Source organism: Phlebotomus argentipes, unplaced genomic scaffold (genome assembly GCF_947086385.1).
Source record: "Phlebotomus argentipes unplaced genomic scaffold, Phlebotomus argentipes genome assembly contig_15, whole genome shotgun sequence".
Lineage (NCBI taxonomy): Eukaryota > Metazoa > Arthropoda > Insecta > Diptera > Psychodidae > Phlebotomus > Phlebotomus argentipes.
Window position 1 is genome coordinate 16,913,372 of NW_026776181.1, and position 16,108 is coordinate 16,929,479.

Here is a 16,108-nt window from a genome sequence, read left to right on the forward strand (position 1 = left end):
GAGTGACTGACCCCTTGGAATTTTCCAAATGCTCAATCAGTCAGACAAGGGAGAGTTTCCCTCTCTGCACCAAAAACCCAGAGAGACACTCCAACTTAAACGCGCATCTTTAGGCGAATGACTTGTGCAGAAGAGTAACACGCATAAATTGCAAATTCCTGCATCAGTAGCAATTCCTCGACTGAATAGTAATTGATGGCGAAACCTCAATTGTTTATTGGATGTTGAATTGACGCCGCTGCAAACCACCATCGGCCCCGGGCAGATTGATTAGAAAAGCTATCGAAAGTGGTTCAGACTTCATCTTCACTGGCGCCACACTCGATATTCTCCTTCGCACATCCTCAAAAACATTTCACAATTTCTCCCCGCGCGCGCAAATTGCCCAGACACACGCTCTCTCTCTCTCGCTCTGGTCCTTTTTTTTCTTCTTCTTCAACAGCTCCCGAATGGAAGGAGCGCAATTCAAATTAATTGAAGCGTCAAAATTGGAAATGACATTTTCACGTGTCAGAAAATTGCCCACAAAAATGCTCACTTTTGATCATTCACGACAGTATACACACTTTTCCACCCTATTCTCCCACTCGCATTTCATCGCAGAGGAAAAATTGTATGAAAATTTCCCCATCATCTTCTGAATAATCTCTCTTCTCTCTCAGTCATTTTTTTCTGCGTTCCTCCTCCCCATTCTTCCGCCACTTCACACCGCAGAGTGCCGAGACAGTGAGGATATTAATATGGCACGGAGGGCAAAAAAGCAGAAAAATTACTCAATTTTCCTGTGGGATAATAAATGATGGAAAAAAAAGTCTTTGCATCCCTCGAAGGGAGAGAAGAGAAATAAAATGTTAATAGAGAATTAAGTAGAGCGTAAGATGTTCATTAAGGCAAACAACATCCCCAAAATGACCACATTAACAATTTAATTTCCAATTTATAGGATAATCACATGAGCAAATAACCGCCACTAATGCAATACACTCTTCCGCATTTTCCCATCTACATCGCATTACACACTCTGGGCCCAGATAATAAATCAAACCTCCCATGACAGGCGACATATGACACTGTCCTCAACCCCATCGACCCTCGCTTGATGGACTCACGAGTGTGCTAATCCAGAAGCAAATGTATCGGCGACAATCAATTGCCACGTGCACAACTAATCTACTGCAATTCTAATCCCCACAGGACGGCTGAGGTTACACCATCGCCACATGGCAAAGAGAGGAGATCTCTGGCTGTTTGTTGTCCCGCAAAGTGCATTTATTCAGGCCCTATTGTTGCGCAATGAAGTACAATATACTCTACCTTGCAGCACTGCTGGGAGATTTAAACCTCTCAGAGGGTGTTTCTTTGACATTTTCCCCGCAAAGTGCCAGCGTAATTTGTGGTTGATTGTCGCATTTGTCATTTCGCTACGCCTTTCTCTTCCTCCTGCCCGGAAGCATTCCGCTATCGAACTCCGATGTTGTCAAACTTCTGGATTGCGTGGCAAATTTAGCCAAACTCGCACCACCACTTCGCACATCCTCATCAGCATCATCGTCATCCCTTTTTTTTTGGAAATGAGAGAGAAGAATTGTGCTCTTGCAAATTCACTGAAACACTAATGGCAGAAGAAATCACGGTAATTGAGTGTGCAAACTTACCCTTTGTGGCCAAATGTGAGTCGATTGACGGGTTTTTGAGCTTTTGGTGCAGTGAAGTTCCTTGCGAATTTCGACGGCGGCTCCCTGAGGCCCAGACTCTTGGCAAAGTGGCCCATATGGATCTCCCTGCGATTGAAGATGTGCCTCAAGTCCTTGGGGAAGGCCGAATAGAAGCGAATCCACGAGACAAAGGCTAAAATTTAGCAGAAATTGTCTCTCAGCCATCACAAAAGATTAATGGATCAGCAATTTCAAAGCATTTATGTACTTTTTGAAATTTTGAGCGTGTGGTGGAAAAATCGAGCTGTTTTTAAGAGATCCTTCCATGGCCTAGTAATTATAGTGTCACTCCTCGCATGCGGAGCAACCCAATGACAAACGGTCACTTAAGTTGGAATTACACAGTGGAGAAAAAAAATCGATTCAAGTCCCGAAATCGTCATTTAATTGCTCAAATTATACACATTTTTACCACCCGAATTATCTCCAATGTTCCCTCCCACCGGCCTTTGGCCAAATGATGACCATTGGCTAATGGTCTGAAGACAGAATGGGACACAATTTCAAATTCTAAATTGTAAAATTTTCACCCACCAGAGAATCCACAGAGAAAAACTATTAATCAGTCGCATCGTTGCATTGGAAATTGTTGTTTGTCCATTAGAGAGAAACACCATTCTTTTTTCCTCTTTCTCTGGCCCAAGAGATTGTGATACAGAACACACTCCAACACAGACAAACGGACAGAATGTGTTGGTAAAAACAACATATGAACATCCGCTAAATCTATCTAACCCTCTAATTTATATCATTAGAGCTTTTTCCTCGCCACATCGCATTAGAGTGTCCAAATAAAAATTATCATATTACGTGTGTTGTGCAGACATTCTCATTTTAAATTTTTATATATCAATTACCTGTTAATACTTTGTTTTGCTACTCCACACCATTTTCCCATACAAATATCATTCTCCACCTCGTCCACCCATCGTCATCATCATTCACGGAATCATTTTGTAAAATACCAGCGACAATTCGCCCAACAATATTCCAATGTTATAATAAGCAATTTATTCAAACACCATCACTTTTTTTGTGTGTTTCTTCTCGCGGAGCTTTGAGCTACAGAAGAACACACACACATAAAAAAAATCCGCGCCTATGATCACATTGAGTGATTTTTAATTGCAATTACATCAACGAGCAGCAACAAATAAACACATGAGATCACGAAATTTGAGAAAAATGATACAAAGTGTGTGCAAAAAAATGAAATTACACAGCATTAGCAATGCCATTTACAGTGGATATTTAGCAGAGAATGCTGAAAAATTAATTACATCAAAAACACAGAGTGATAAGTGATGAAATTCATAAGAATTCCCACAAGTAAATAACTGATAAGCTGGTGTATATTGCTTGTGATTGAAGAAAACCACGCAAATAGTCCAGAGAGTCAAGTGAATTCAGTTCTCCTTTGAATGTCTTTCAATTAAAATGCTTCTTAGAATTGAGACTTTTTGCTTGCTTTTGAGTGTTTTCCTATATCAAACTGCAAAATCGGAAATAGTTCTATATAGAATATCAGACAGAATACTCTACTTGGGCAGAAATTTAGTGCGTTTTCTGGCAAAAAATCCAGTGATTTTCCTTTGATATGAAAGTGATGGAAAATATGGATAATTTGCAGGTTGATTGGGTGACGGCCAATGAGGAGTGTTTGAAGCTCAACATGGTTCTCGCATCTGCAAAGTCTGACGAGGACAACAGCGCATTAGCTGAGTTTATCAAGCCGAGATCTTACGTGACATGGATCGGAGGTTACAACTATCAAGACAACAGTCAGTGGCGATGGATTGAGGATGGAGAGCTGTTCAACTACACAAACTGGTTGGAAAACTCCCCAAACAGCCCAAGCACCAAAAACTGCCTACAAATACTGAAGAATCCATTAGGAAAGTGGATAGCTGACACATGTAGAGCCAAAAGAAGGTTTATTTGTGAACTGGTAAAAAGAGATCATTCAGAATAGTGTGTGTGTGTGTGTTTATGTGGAAAATTACACAGTTCAGCATTTAGTGTGCGAGAAAATATCGTTGAGTGACTTTTAATTGTGACATTTTGAGGAATTCTCCACCCAAAAAAGTCTTCCTCCTTCTTTGACCAATCGGCCAATTCAATGGCATTACAGTCTTTTTTTTTCTCTCCTCTACGAATGTGTCGAAAAAAAACATATGTAGAAAAGCCCTTAATGACTTGCCAACCCTCATTTTCCCGTGGCAACTGTTCACTTTGACTTATGCATAGTTGATGATTTTCAAATTGCTCCTTTTCTCATGCCTAACATACATTCTTCGCTCTATATTTTCTATAGCCCATTCCCGCAGTGTTCAATTCTCCTCCACTCAAGCGTCCTCCTTCTTTGCAGGAGGGAAAACTAGTGAGAGTCCTTCAAATCAGGAAAAAAATTGTTACACTTACACGTGACCACTTGACTTCTTTCCAACACAATAATATTCATGGCAGAGTGTAACCATTAAATACAGATTTATCCATCAAATTCTCCACCCCAACATCATCCACCCCTTAAGAGTCATTTACTGTCGTTAAGGCGAGCAGTTAATGTTCATTTCGTGGGTTTTACAGTCAACCCAGCCACAGCATAATAACAATTCGAATTTATTATTTCATCACTCAACGACTTCTCAAGTGTTGAAAAGTCACAGAATAATTGATTGTGGTACTTGAGAAAGAGTTCCTGCCATGCTAAATAAATACCAACTTCTTTGCCATTTGTAAATTATCGACGGGTGCCTCGAAAACTATCAAAATTTAGCGTCATAAAAGCTGCGAAATTTGCCAAATTTACTTCAAAAGCCCTCGAAACGCCTTTAAAATATCTTTTAAAAAATTGTTTTCTGAATTTTTCACTTGATTTTATAGAAATTTGTTAAAAATTTCTTTACAAAACAACAATTTTTTTTTGAAAAAAACACGACGTTAACTAAAAATTACATATAAATTTATTTCCAGTCGTATTTTTAGATAAGTAAATTTTTTTTAACTGTTGCCCGATAAGAAACAAATCTCAAAATATTTTCAGTTGTAGAACAGATCAAAAGGTTTCCAAAAATATAGAGAGCGTAAACTATGAAAAAGCGACTTTTCATAGTTTTCGATTCAACCCGACCGAATTCTTTAGTGTTTTTTTTGGTAGAATTTGCACAAAATCCAACTAAATAGTCAATGCAGGAATCATAGTAATTATAGCCAAGATTGCGTGGCTCTTCCCAGTCGACAGAGCGACAATAATAATGCAAATCAACACCCCAATTCGATGGGGTGTCTTTGTTAACTGCTAACGAATCGAAGGGTTGAACGCGGGACAAATTCAATTTGTATATTTGAAGTAAAGTGCCCTCTCAGACCAAAGTACACTCAATGTCGTCAATATCCACTTAATAAATACATGAATTGCCGCCACGATACCCTCAAAATGGGGCTATAATTGTCTCCAGAGTCGAGAAACTGTGAAGGTGCGATGAAATTGGTTGACTTTTCGGTATTGTGGCAAGTAACATTTTTCCTCATTTATTCATTTCACCCCCTCTCTCAGCTTGCTCACAGGCCAACCCCCGTGCGACAAATGCCGAATGTGAGAGAGAGAGAGTTGGAGGACGAAGAATAGAAGCCAACACGCATTTTACGATTTCACGGCGCGCACTCAAATCGACGTTAGGAAAAAAGGGGGAAAGAAGTGAATTGTAATTGAATAAATCATACAGAATTGTTGACAAGAATAAAAGATTTTTCACAGTTAATTATTTATTGAGGAAATACGGTGTGTGTATCGTCGAGTGCGGGTTGTTATGAATTCCCACCCCAGTTGTCAGTAAGCGAAAAGTGACTACTTATGCAATTCCAATTGATTCAAATATTTGAAAAATATTTCCACATGGAAGAATACTTGAGATTTTTGCTCTCTTTTTCCCCGTCATTTCAAACTCACAACGATTGGAATTGACTAATGTGTCAATATACACACAAATATCCTGAACATAAATTGTCGAGACAGCATTATTTGCATGCAAAAGTTCTTGCCATGAAATAACTCCGGTGCAGGAGACGAAATGAAAATTGAGTTTGCGCTTAATAAACCATAAGTGAAATAGGATGAACCACAGAGACAACTCAAATACACTCAAACTATATATGAGGATTTGTGCTCTGTGCTCAAATTCCTTTTGCCACCCCCTCGAATTTCGTGGGTAAGTCATTCTCAATCCAAGCCACAAATTGATGCGAATACATGCACATACACATGGAAATTGTGCTGCGAGAGGCAACATGTCGCATAATTTGGGATAAAGTATCCTTGGGAAGTTTTGTCGATATATACAGTGACTCAAAATCGAATAGGACCCCCCGAAAATCAATCCTTTTGCCGCAGTAAATTCCGCTCAAAACTGTCTAGCTGAGATAAGAGGTCCTTCTGGTTATCTCCCTGATTAGATGTCCTTTCTTGCGCAGTCGAAAAATCTCCAAACAATCCTCTGGAGTCGTGTAATGTTCACACTCCATAATTTGATATTCACTTAATCAAATAGTGTCGACAAAGAAGAACTCCTGAGTGTGTTCAGCGCCAGTTCAGCCACGAATTATGGCTAATCCATATTTTGAGTGTGTGATCGGGATTAAGGATTAGTCTGAATATCTTCAAACTTGGCATGGTAAATTCTTACTAATGAGGTAAGATTTGTTGAAAAATTTAGATCTCTAGCACCACGTGGAAATTCGCGGCACATCGATATGTCTCAGAGTCTCAGGGGGTCCTTTTCGATTTCGTGTCACTGTATATATCACTCTTCAGCGCACGAGAGAGAGAAAAGCGAGTCTTTCAAGGAATTCAATACACATGTTTCCTCGAGCATCTAAAGCAATTACCGCATTGAGCCTAATTCAATTCATTATACACTCAACTTGGATGATAAATGCATCTGTTTCCATGATTACAGAATTGATCGTGGGGAGATTATCTTACTTTTTGGGGCCTTTGCTCTTTTGTTGGAAATTGATCCTCTCTCTGGGGCTTTCACTCTACAACAAACCCTAATTATCCATCATTGTGGTTTGGCTTTCTCGCAGGAAAATTGCCACTAATCAGTCCTTTTTCTCTCTGTCTCTCTGGAATACCAAAAAGGCGACATATGCAAACCGGAGTTGCCAGTATTATAAATTATCAGGGGTAAAGTTGGCAACGATAAGAGAAATCTCTAGAATTAATTCAATTTGCGCGCTTCTCAGTGCCTCAACACGGGGATTTCATCTGTGAATTAGACTCCTGCCGAGATGGTAGCATTTAGGGGTGATAAAACTACCCCTCATCAGCGAAAACACACATTAAAAGCCAATTTATTCAGACTAATTTGCAACAAAGGACAAATAAATCGAGAGGGTGTCACTAAATTCCATCTCTCTCTCATCTCGCGCTGCCTTGGCAACTTTCACACTACATCTGCCCGCTTTTATCCATACCTAAATGCATTGGGCAGTCATCCAGAATCAATCTCATTCAGGGCCAATAATCATCATAGAAATTCTTTCGCCCACGGCCATATTTCATTATATAGAGTTTTTTTTTCCTTTTGGGGTGGATTCTCTCTCTCCCCGTTCGCGCGCCCCTTCATTGTACTTAACTGTTGAGGTGGAGTAGTAATTTTTAGTTATTATCGTTTCACTGACTTCAGAATTCATTCTCGCATTTTTATCAATAAAATCCCCATCAAATTGAATTAACTCATGAGATTTAATAACACAACTTCTTCGCCCTCGACACGCCCAACTTCTCCATGCTCATTCCACACTCATTCATAATAGAGTTGTTGGAATACCAAGCGACTGTGTTCTTCACTTTGACCATTAGAATATTGCTTATAATATTCAACATACCTCTGCTGGCCATTTCCCTCATTTGCTGATCCTCAGCAATCAACTGCTCGCACTTGTGTTGCAAATCAGAGACAGCTTCAGTGGCTGCATTCGGTGTGTTCTTCCGCATTACGAGTGGCTTCAGGTACTTCTTGAAGTCATCCCGGAGCAATCTTCACAACCAGAAATCAACAAAAATACATCAGTTGAAAAGCACAACCAACATTTGCCAGCTGAAACTCACTTAAGTCCCTTCTCGTTGAGCGTGTGAACAAAGTCCACTTCGGAAGGATTGAGAAATATCACAGCCCTTCCGCTCCTTCCTGCCCTCGCTGTGCGTCCAATGCGATGGACATAGTCAGCCAACTTTTGCGGCGGTGTAAATTGCACCACACAATCCACTTCCGGAACGTCCAGTCCTCGAGCAGCCACATCCTGCGGAGCAGCAGCAAATCAGTGTGAAATACCATCGAGAGGCGCCGAAGAAAGTTACAATTCCCGAAGCGGGGGGAAAACCGGAAAATAGACGGCAGAAATTGAATGATCGTGTTGTATAATGGAAATACATAAAGCAATATGAAACAATCTCTATATATAGATATATTGGACGATGGGAAGAAGAGGTGTTGATGAAAAGAAATGCTGATTCCCACATTTTGATGTTTCAATTACAACCGCCACAAAGTGTACAACGCAAATCAAATCGATGGGGAGTTGAGAAGGAGAGAGAGAAAAAAATATCATTCTCATCTAAACACACACAAAATGAGGTGTAAATAAGACACGATAATTAGCCACTCGAAGTGGTACAAGAATTATTTTCCATGGAGAAACAAATTTATATTGTCATACTTAAGTGATTTCCTATCCAGAAAGAATCTCCGCGTTCACACGAATCTCTCTCTCATCTCTCAAAACACATTTAGAGATGAGCGCGAAATATCACGCAGAGAAGCTCGATCAACTCATCATCAACTTCATTAGATCATCATCAAATCAATTCCATTGTGATTTCCCACCACAGCAATTGACGCACTTGAATTGCGTGACATAATTAGGACAAGTCAAATTGGTCCAGCAGCGCGACAAATTCATCTTCTGTCCCAGGAAATCATTTTCAGATCTTCTCACATAATCATCATCTTGAACACCGACTCTAAAGGCCTAAATGTAGTCTAAACTTTTCACTTTGAACAAACGCAAGACAAAACGATCACTCACCGTGGACAGAAGAACGCCCGATTTGCAATTCCGGAACTCCTTGAAGACTGCCTTCCGCTCCGTTTGCGTCATCGATCCGTGAAGTCGGAAGAAGCGAACGCCCTTCAGAAGACACTCACTTGTGTCCTCACTTTCCTCATTCTCCACCTCTTCGTCCTCCTCCTCGACCACTTTCCTCGTCAGCATCTCCACCATGATGTCATGATGGAAATCCACAATATCCTGTGTCGCCATGAACACCAGAAGTTTAACATCTTTCTTCCGCCGATGCTCAAGAGCAATCAATCCTGAGAGCGTTGGGAGACGAAGCTTCGGCGGCAACACGACAAAGATCTGCTTTATTGTGTCCGGAACAACTAGCTTCTCTCCCGATATTGCCTCCTGGATGACTTTGGAGAAGTCCTCCTTGTACTCTGCCTTTGCCGACTCCGTGTTGTCGATGAAGAGCGGATCATTCAGAGCCAATCCCGCCAGTTTCTCCACCGCCGGTGTCAGAGTTGCTGACAACAGCATCGTCTGTCGTGTCTTCGTGCCATCTGCTGTCTTCTCGCGGGCATTCAGAGCCTCCACGAGCATTCCAACGTCCCTTTCGTAGCCCAATTCCAGCAGGCGATCAGCTTCGTCCAAGATCAGCCACTTCACAGCGCTCAGCTGGAAGGATTCCGTGTGCGTCAGGTGATCACAGAGTCTCCCAGGAGTGCCTATCATGATGTTGATACCCTTGCGCAGGCGAGCCTTCTCGGATTTCCTCTTCTCGCCGCCACAAAGATACCCAGGAATGATCCACGTGAATGGCTTCAGGAGTTTCACGAACAATTCATACGTCTGAATGACCAATTCTCGCGTTGGCGCCACCACCAAGGCTTGAATCCCTCCATCCCGAGTCAATTTTGGGCGAATATCCTGCAGAATCTGCACCACCGGCAGCGCATACGTCAATGTCTTCCCAGATCCTGTCTGTGATCGAATCAGAACGTCCTTCTGCTCGAGGATCGTGGGAATGGCACGTTGCTGAATGGACGTCAACTCCTTTATCTGCAGCAGATCATCCAAGTTCTTCACGAGATGCGGATGAAGATTCAGGGCGGTTATTGGAAGCCCACTGAAGACGCTCTCTTTCAGCGACTTCACCTCTCTCCACTCCACAGAAGGCAATTCAGCTGACATTTCTGACAGAAGTTTGCGTCTTTTCCTCATTCTGGGCGCCTCTTCGTCATCTGACTCCTCACGCAGCGCCTCAGGAGCTCTTGATTGCTGAGGCTGGTAAACTTCCGATCGATGATCAATCTTCCGGGCGGGTTTTCTAGGAGCAAAAACTACATCTTCCACTTCAATTGGCTGCTCTTTCACCGCCTCAGCTTTCTTTTTAGGTGGAGAATTGTGAATCCCAATGGTGATATTGCCATCAGAGGCTTCCTTGAGAGTCTCTGTTGGAGTCTCTGAAGTTTCTTCACCGCCGGAAGAATCACTTTCCGGAGACACACTTTCTCTCAAACTCACGTAATTTTTCCTCACTTTAGCCACTGAAGCAGCTTTGGGGACTCTCCTTCTGGCCACAACAGCCTTGACCTTGTCATTTTTAGTGAATTTGAAGGAAAATCCAGGAGTTTTGTTACCTTTTACCCTCGCTTTCTGCTTCGAAGAAGTCGCACTCTGCAAATTCTTGGCCAAATAGAGTCATTTTAGGGGAAATTCTCGTGAATTTTGCAAGTATTTCCACACCAACCTGTTGAGGAATCTTTTTCACACTCGGACCTTGTGTAATATTTAGGGAAATATCCATTATTTCAGAGAAATCTCACTTGCACGAAATGAAAACAACACACGTCTTGTGTTTACACTAACCTCAATTTCTCACGTGTGTGGAGAAATTTGTGACTTTGTCCCAAAAAGCCCCACATTTGAATTTCGCCTTTCCCAACGCGATCCAAACGGTCGCTTTTGAGATCAATCAGTGAAAAAAAGGAGGTAAAATTGTGAAATTTCCTCTGTGATTGATAATAAAATTATATGGGGATTATTGCGTTACACATTTCGCATTATATGGAATTTAATAGAGTGAAATATAATCCACCCTATCTTGAAGGCAAGCAATAAAAGTTGTACGAGGATAATAAATATCAACCGCCCTATTGTGATGTAAAGCCGCAGAGTATGAAAGCGATAAAAGCCTTATCCAAACATGATTTTTATGTAAAAGGAAGAGCTTTCCCTGCACCCATTTTATTGTTCAGCATTTTACCCGAAAAATAATCTTTATTGTTGTGGTGTATTTGAGAAAATAAAACATACCCCAAACTCTTGGCAGCGCCTTTTCATTTGAGAGTTGAGGAGAATAAATCGTCCAAGTGGGTGGAAAATATGCTCTATCGAAATTCTTCCCCACGAAAATGACTCTCTGTGTGTGTATTAAGACACTCGGGAAGCCTTTTCAGCATTATTATTGTGCGGCATAAAGCCACAAATTGAGGGTAATTCGCAGCCACTTGCCTTTCATCAATCGTCGTCTCCTCTCTCTCTCTGCATGACAGTGGGTGGTTTGGGACCACTTTCACCCCCGGCTGAGAGATAATTTCATCACCCAGGAACTTCCCAAAGCCATCGAGGGATCATTTTCACTTAAGCTTTTTGTCCAGGCGCACCTTTTCATGCCCACGCAGTGACTCTCCTTCTCTCTCTCTCTTCCTGAAGCATCCTGCGTGGCAAATTCCATGTGGAGGCGTTTTTGCATCTCTTCCTGGATTGTCGTTCAGCCACACCCTCCCACTCGCCCAGGCACTCGACATTATGGAAACGCAGAGGATCATCAATCTTTGCTTGCCTTTTGTTCGCAAGCAAAGTTAATCCCGGACCCCAAGCGAAAAAGTTATACATGCCACAGCATTAAATGCGAGTAAAGTGAAATTTACTTACGCCACCCCTTGCTAATGCGTCACCCTCGGGGGTCCTCAATGGACAGAAAATGCTCGAGTCTTTTAGCGACACAATAACCACAATAATACATAAGTAAGTGTGACTAATTTGCAAGGATTTCTCATGGATGGTCTCTCTCCCCTAATATCGATAGCCTGTGCGCGCAATTTCAGACCAACAGAGCCTCAAAATCCATGTAAGAAATCTTCCCTTCTTCAGGATAATTTTAGCACTCAATAAAATATTATATGTATGTAGAGAAATTTCTCCCATTGGCAGAGATTAAATTGCACACTTCTTTGGCAAAGTTGCTTCTTTTTCCATCCACAAACACTTCGCTCTCAGGCAATTATCACCCTCTTTCGCTGATACATAAAATTCATTAAATATTAACATCCCTGGCTGCTGCTTGGCAATTAGGTTTCGACACGCTCCGACGCCTCTCTGTGCCAGTGAGAAAGAGACCCTTTTGCACACTCCGAAGCGCGCAGAACCACCAATTTGCAGGGGGATCTCCCAATCCCACCCCCAAAGGGGCATCGCAGAGTGCCAGCGCCGGAGCCTCTGGACGGAGAATCTGGAGTATCAAAGCAAAACCTCTCTTCTTATCCTCTGGAAGGCGTCTCAGATGGCAAAACCCGAGATGGTTTTGGTTGACGAGACACAGAAGATTTTTACTGCAGCTCTTCGTCTAATTTACGTCGAGATTTGAAAAGTCGACAAACTAGTAAAAATTCATCCAAGTTGAGGATGAATAAAGAGGAAATGATTCATGATAGAGTTGAATTGGAAAGTCTCATGATGTATTTTTTTTGGATGGCCCACGAAAAGACGCTGAAGCGCGGATTATTGAGAGGAAAAGAAAAGTTTCCCATGAATATTGAGCGATTTCATCGGTTGAACTGATTCCGGAGTTTGTTGGAATGGAAAGTTTTGGGTGAAAAAGGGCAATTTCCTTTGTAAAATTGTTGGGAAATTGGAGGAAAATGTCTGTGTGGAAATGGTTTCGCGTCGATTGAGGACAAAGGGGAAAATGGTGCGCTTGTGCGTCTCAGTGGCGCCCAAAATTGTCAATAATCTTCACAATGGTAAAAGCTGCTCCTGCGAGCTTTTGTCGATTTCCTCGTAAATTGCTCATTGTTGCAAATTTATGGCCGTGCTCGCAGATTTTTCACCCCTCCCGCGGAGGGAGAGAAAGAGAGAAAAATCAATACACCAGTCACAGTTTGCATTTATTTGGAAATTGTGTGTATTCAGCTTCCTAAATGGCAACGGAAGTTGACATTACCAGTCCACAATTGATTTGTGTGTGTGTCCTTTTTTCTAACCCTCGCCAGGCAAAATGCTCCGCCACTGTCAGCTTTCTATGGAAATTGTATTTCCGGCTGGAATTTTGGGCTCTTTTATTGTCACCCCCGAGAGCGACGGGCCATTTTCTCCGCACAAGCCATTCTCGACATAATAAAATAATATCGGGGAAATTTCACCACCCCATCATCACCCGAATATCCCAAACAAATTTGTGAATAAACAACAATCAATGATAATTTACTCACCAGAACAAAATGATGACACGCGCCACACATAAAGAGTGTATTTTTGTTCAATATATATATATGGCCAAAAGGGTGAATCACGATTGGGGATTTTCTGTTGAACAAACAAATAATTTCGAAATGAAGTTTCCGGAAATGCGCACTGCAAATGCAAGAAGAAATATGAGAATTTCCTCCATTTTTATCCAAATACCATCGAATAACACTTTAAGGGCTTTTAGAAAGACAGTAAAAAAGCATCAATTAGACAAAATGCGTTTCCCATGTGCAAAATTTTATTAACTTAAGTTATATAGTCGTTAAATTTCCACGCAAAGGAAATATTTTATAGTCGTTTTATAAATATTTTTACACTTTCATGAGGTTTTTCCGGGCTGAAGACTTGCTGACCGTCTATTTTGTAGTCTTCGTACTTGAGCGTGAGAATTTCGCTGAAGTTCAGCTTCTCAAGAACTCGCGCTGAGTAGAGACTTGAGCATTGGATGTAGATTAGAGACAGATTCTCGCTGATCATGTGCTTCAGAGTCTCCTCGACAAGACGACCGGCGATCCCTAAGCCACGAGCAGAGTTCGCCACGCACATAATCCTGCCATCGACGTAAGATTGCAGTTCGGGAAAGCGTCCGAAAATATCACACTGATGCTCAAGGCCTTCGGACATAGTGATAATCTTCTGGAACTTCTCATGACCACTGAAATCTGCGTGCGGAGCATCTGAGTTCTTGTGCACCACACCATTGATCATCACACCTAGAATCTCTCCGTTTCGCACAGCCTTGAAGGAAATGTGCTCAGGCAGAGATTCTGTGGAGAAGATCTCCAGTTCTTTGCACTCTCCCAGCTTCAGAGATCTATTCAGCGGTTCATCCTGTCACAATGAAGAGAAAGAACACTTGATGATGTGTTGCAAAAGAAAACTTCACTTCAGGAATATTTACCTCAAAGAAGTGACGCCTTATAAATGCCACGACTTCATCCGCATCTTCTGGCTTGATCATTTCATATGATATTTCTGCCATAATTCACCACACTCTTCGCCACTTGATATTCTAATCACTCCCCCGCACTTGGATGAAGTATCACTGCGCGCTCGATGAATGAATCGAGCCTCTGTGGATCACGTCTCAGTGCCGAATACAAAAGTGCTAAGCAGACAGGCAAACATTTACTCCGATTTGTTAGCAAATTACGCGCAATTATGCAAGCCTATTGTGCGTTCCCAGCCCGACGGCAGACTAAAAGCCTTCCACGCTGCCTCTTCTGAGTATCGTGGGATTTTGATCGTTGACCGATCACCGATCGAAATCATTCGAATCTGCCATTCAGCTTACACAGCTGAGAAAAACCATTGCATAACGACCAGTGGCGCACTGAGACGCCGCGCAAGGATCTGCAAAGTCACAGAAGCGCCATATTATCATGCCAAATCCACGCCTGCGTTTTCCACAGCGATCCAGTGTTTTAAATGTGGTTTTGTGTGTAGAAAAAAACACCCAGTGGTTACATTAGATTGTGGATGAAATGATATTCCGAGTCGCCGTGAGTTAAATTTAGATTTACAATTCAAATAGTATTACGATTCATCAATGTGTGAACTTCTATGTCGACTCTTTAAAATTTTTTTGTATACACGCGAGAGACTCTTCATTTTGTTTACAAGTGATCTTCTCAAAATGATCATTTTGCATTTATTATTGCTCTCAAGATGGGGATAAATAAATAATTAAAAAGATGAAAACCTCTTTTCTCACCTGGAGCCATGAGAAAATGAGAAATTTCTTATTTAGCTTTCGCACGGAGAATCGCGCCAAAGTTGTGTGTTTCTCCTCACTTCATCTTTGCGTCTTCGCGACAGACGAGAGGCAATTATAGATGCTAAAAATTCTCATGATTATGATGCCCGTGAATCTTCTTTTACCACTCTTTGCAGAAAAGAAGATGCTGTTAATTAGCTTTTTCTAATTGAGAAATTACTCCATGAGGAAGAATACTAATTTCACCGACTTTCCCATTAAGAATGCGAAGAGAGAGCGCGAAAGTGGACACACTTTTTCCGTCATCCCTTTATGCTGCGGAGTTTGTGGAGAATACGGAAAGAAAGAACCGCGTGTCTCTGAAGGGGATGATAAAGTTATGGCCAAGGGGGAGATAGGGGCAGAATTGTGTATTTATTTAAGACATTTGATTCTCAAAATAGCCTTTTTTTACCAAATTTGGGACCAAAATCTGAGTTTCTTGGAAATATTTTAATTTGAGAACCATAAATTTTACTACTTTTCCAAGTAAAGCCTCCAATTTAAGACAGATTAAGTGAATAAAGTTTACTAAAAGTTGATTTTTGCGCCTCAACCTTGGCTTAGACTGAAAACATTTTCACAAGAATATCAACAAAATCTTCTTTTTGATCTAAATACGTAGCAGAAAAAGAGTTTCTTCTTATGTAATTCATTAAATTCTAAAAAATCGTTCTATTCAAGTAATAATTTACATTTTTATGGTGTAATGAAGTGAAACACTTTTCCCAAAAAGTGATTTTAGGCATAGTCAAAGTGTCTCGAAACTCCTCTTAAGATTCTGTATACCTACAAACGGAGAAAATAAGAAGTGCAGAAATCTCATCCTTACTATTTCCCCCTTGGTTATAGTCAAGGAAGAGAAAAAAACTTCAATGCAATAAAGAATTCGTCGTGAAATTGAAAAGTTTGCTTATTTGTTTGGATATTAGAGGCAATTTTGACTTTTATCGTTTCGCCACTCTGGGAAAAAGATTAAAGGGCCGCAGTGGAAAGCATCCCTGGAGATCGGTCAGGCGATGGGGGGGTGAGAGAGAGAGAG

At 41.3% G+C, this 16,108-nt stretch overlaps 2 protein-coding genes across 3 annotated transcripts; both read right to left on the minus strand.

The window, feature by feature from the left end:
- Positions 1–333: 333 nt before the first annotated feature.
- On the minus strand, positions 334–10,645 carry LOC132262121 (probable ATP-dependent RNA helicase CG8611). Of its 2 annotated transcripts, none has more exons than XM_059761262.1 (6): positions 10,531–10,645; positions 8,805–10,457; positions 7,828–8,018; positions 7,605–7,756; positions 1,656–1,848; positions 334–1,557 (listed from the first exon to the last, which is right to left on the minus strand). In XM_059761262.1, exons 1-6 carry the CDS (start codon positions 10,585–10,587, stop codon positions 1,422–1,424), a joined length of 2,382 nt encoding a protein of 793 aa, XP_059617245.1. In that variant the 5' UTR covers positions 10,588–10,645; the 3' UTR covers positions 334–1,421. The 2 variants fall into 2 exon arrangements, with proteins under 2 accessions (XP_059617245.1, XP_059617244.1); XM_059761261.1 differs by having other exon boundaries at positions 8,805–10,466.
- A 2,885-nt stretch (positions 10,646–13,530) lies between these two features.
- Positions 13,531–14,533, minus strand: LOC132262036 (arylalkylamine N-acetyltransferase 1-like). The gene is made up of 2 exons (XM_059761154.1): positions 14,212–14,533; positions 13,531–14,141 (listed from the first exon to the last, which is right to left on the minus strand). Exons 1-2 carry the CDS (start codon positions 14,290–14,292, stop codon positions 13,599–13,601), a joined length of 624 nt encoding a protein of 207 aa, XP_059617137.1. The 5' UTR covers positions 14,293–14,533; the 3' UTR covers positions 13,531–13,598.
- Positions 14,534–16,108: the final 1,575 nt, after the last annotated feature.

Coding starts and splice junctions, on each gene's coding strand:
- LOC132262121 (XM_059761261.1), bottom strand. CDS start 10,587: ATGGATATTTCCCTAAATATTACACAAGGTCCGAGTGTGAAAAAGATT. Junction 1,849..7,604: donor GAGGGAAATGGCCAGCAGAG/GTATGTTGAATA, acceptor GCTAAATTTTAG/CCTTTGTCTCGTGGATTCGC. Junction 1,558..1,655: donor CTCACATTTGGCCACAAAGG/GTAAGTTTGCAC, acceptor CCAAAAAAAAAG/GGATGACGATGATGCTGATG.
- LOC132262036 (XM_059761154.1), bottom strand. CDS start 14,292: ATGGCAGAAATATCATATGAAATGATCAAGCCAGAAGATGCGGATGAA. Junction 14,142..14,211: donor TAAGGCGTCACTTCTTTGAG/GTAAATATTCCT, acceptor TCATTGTGACAG/GATGAACCGCTGAATAGATC.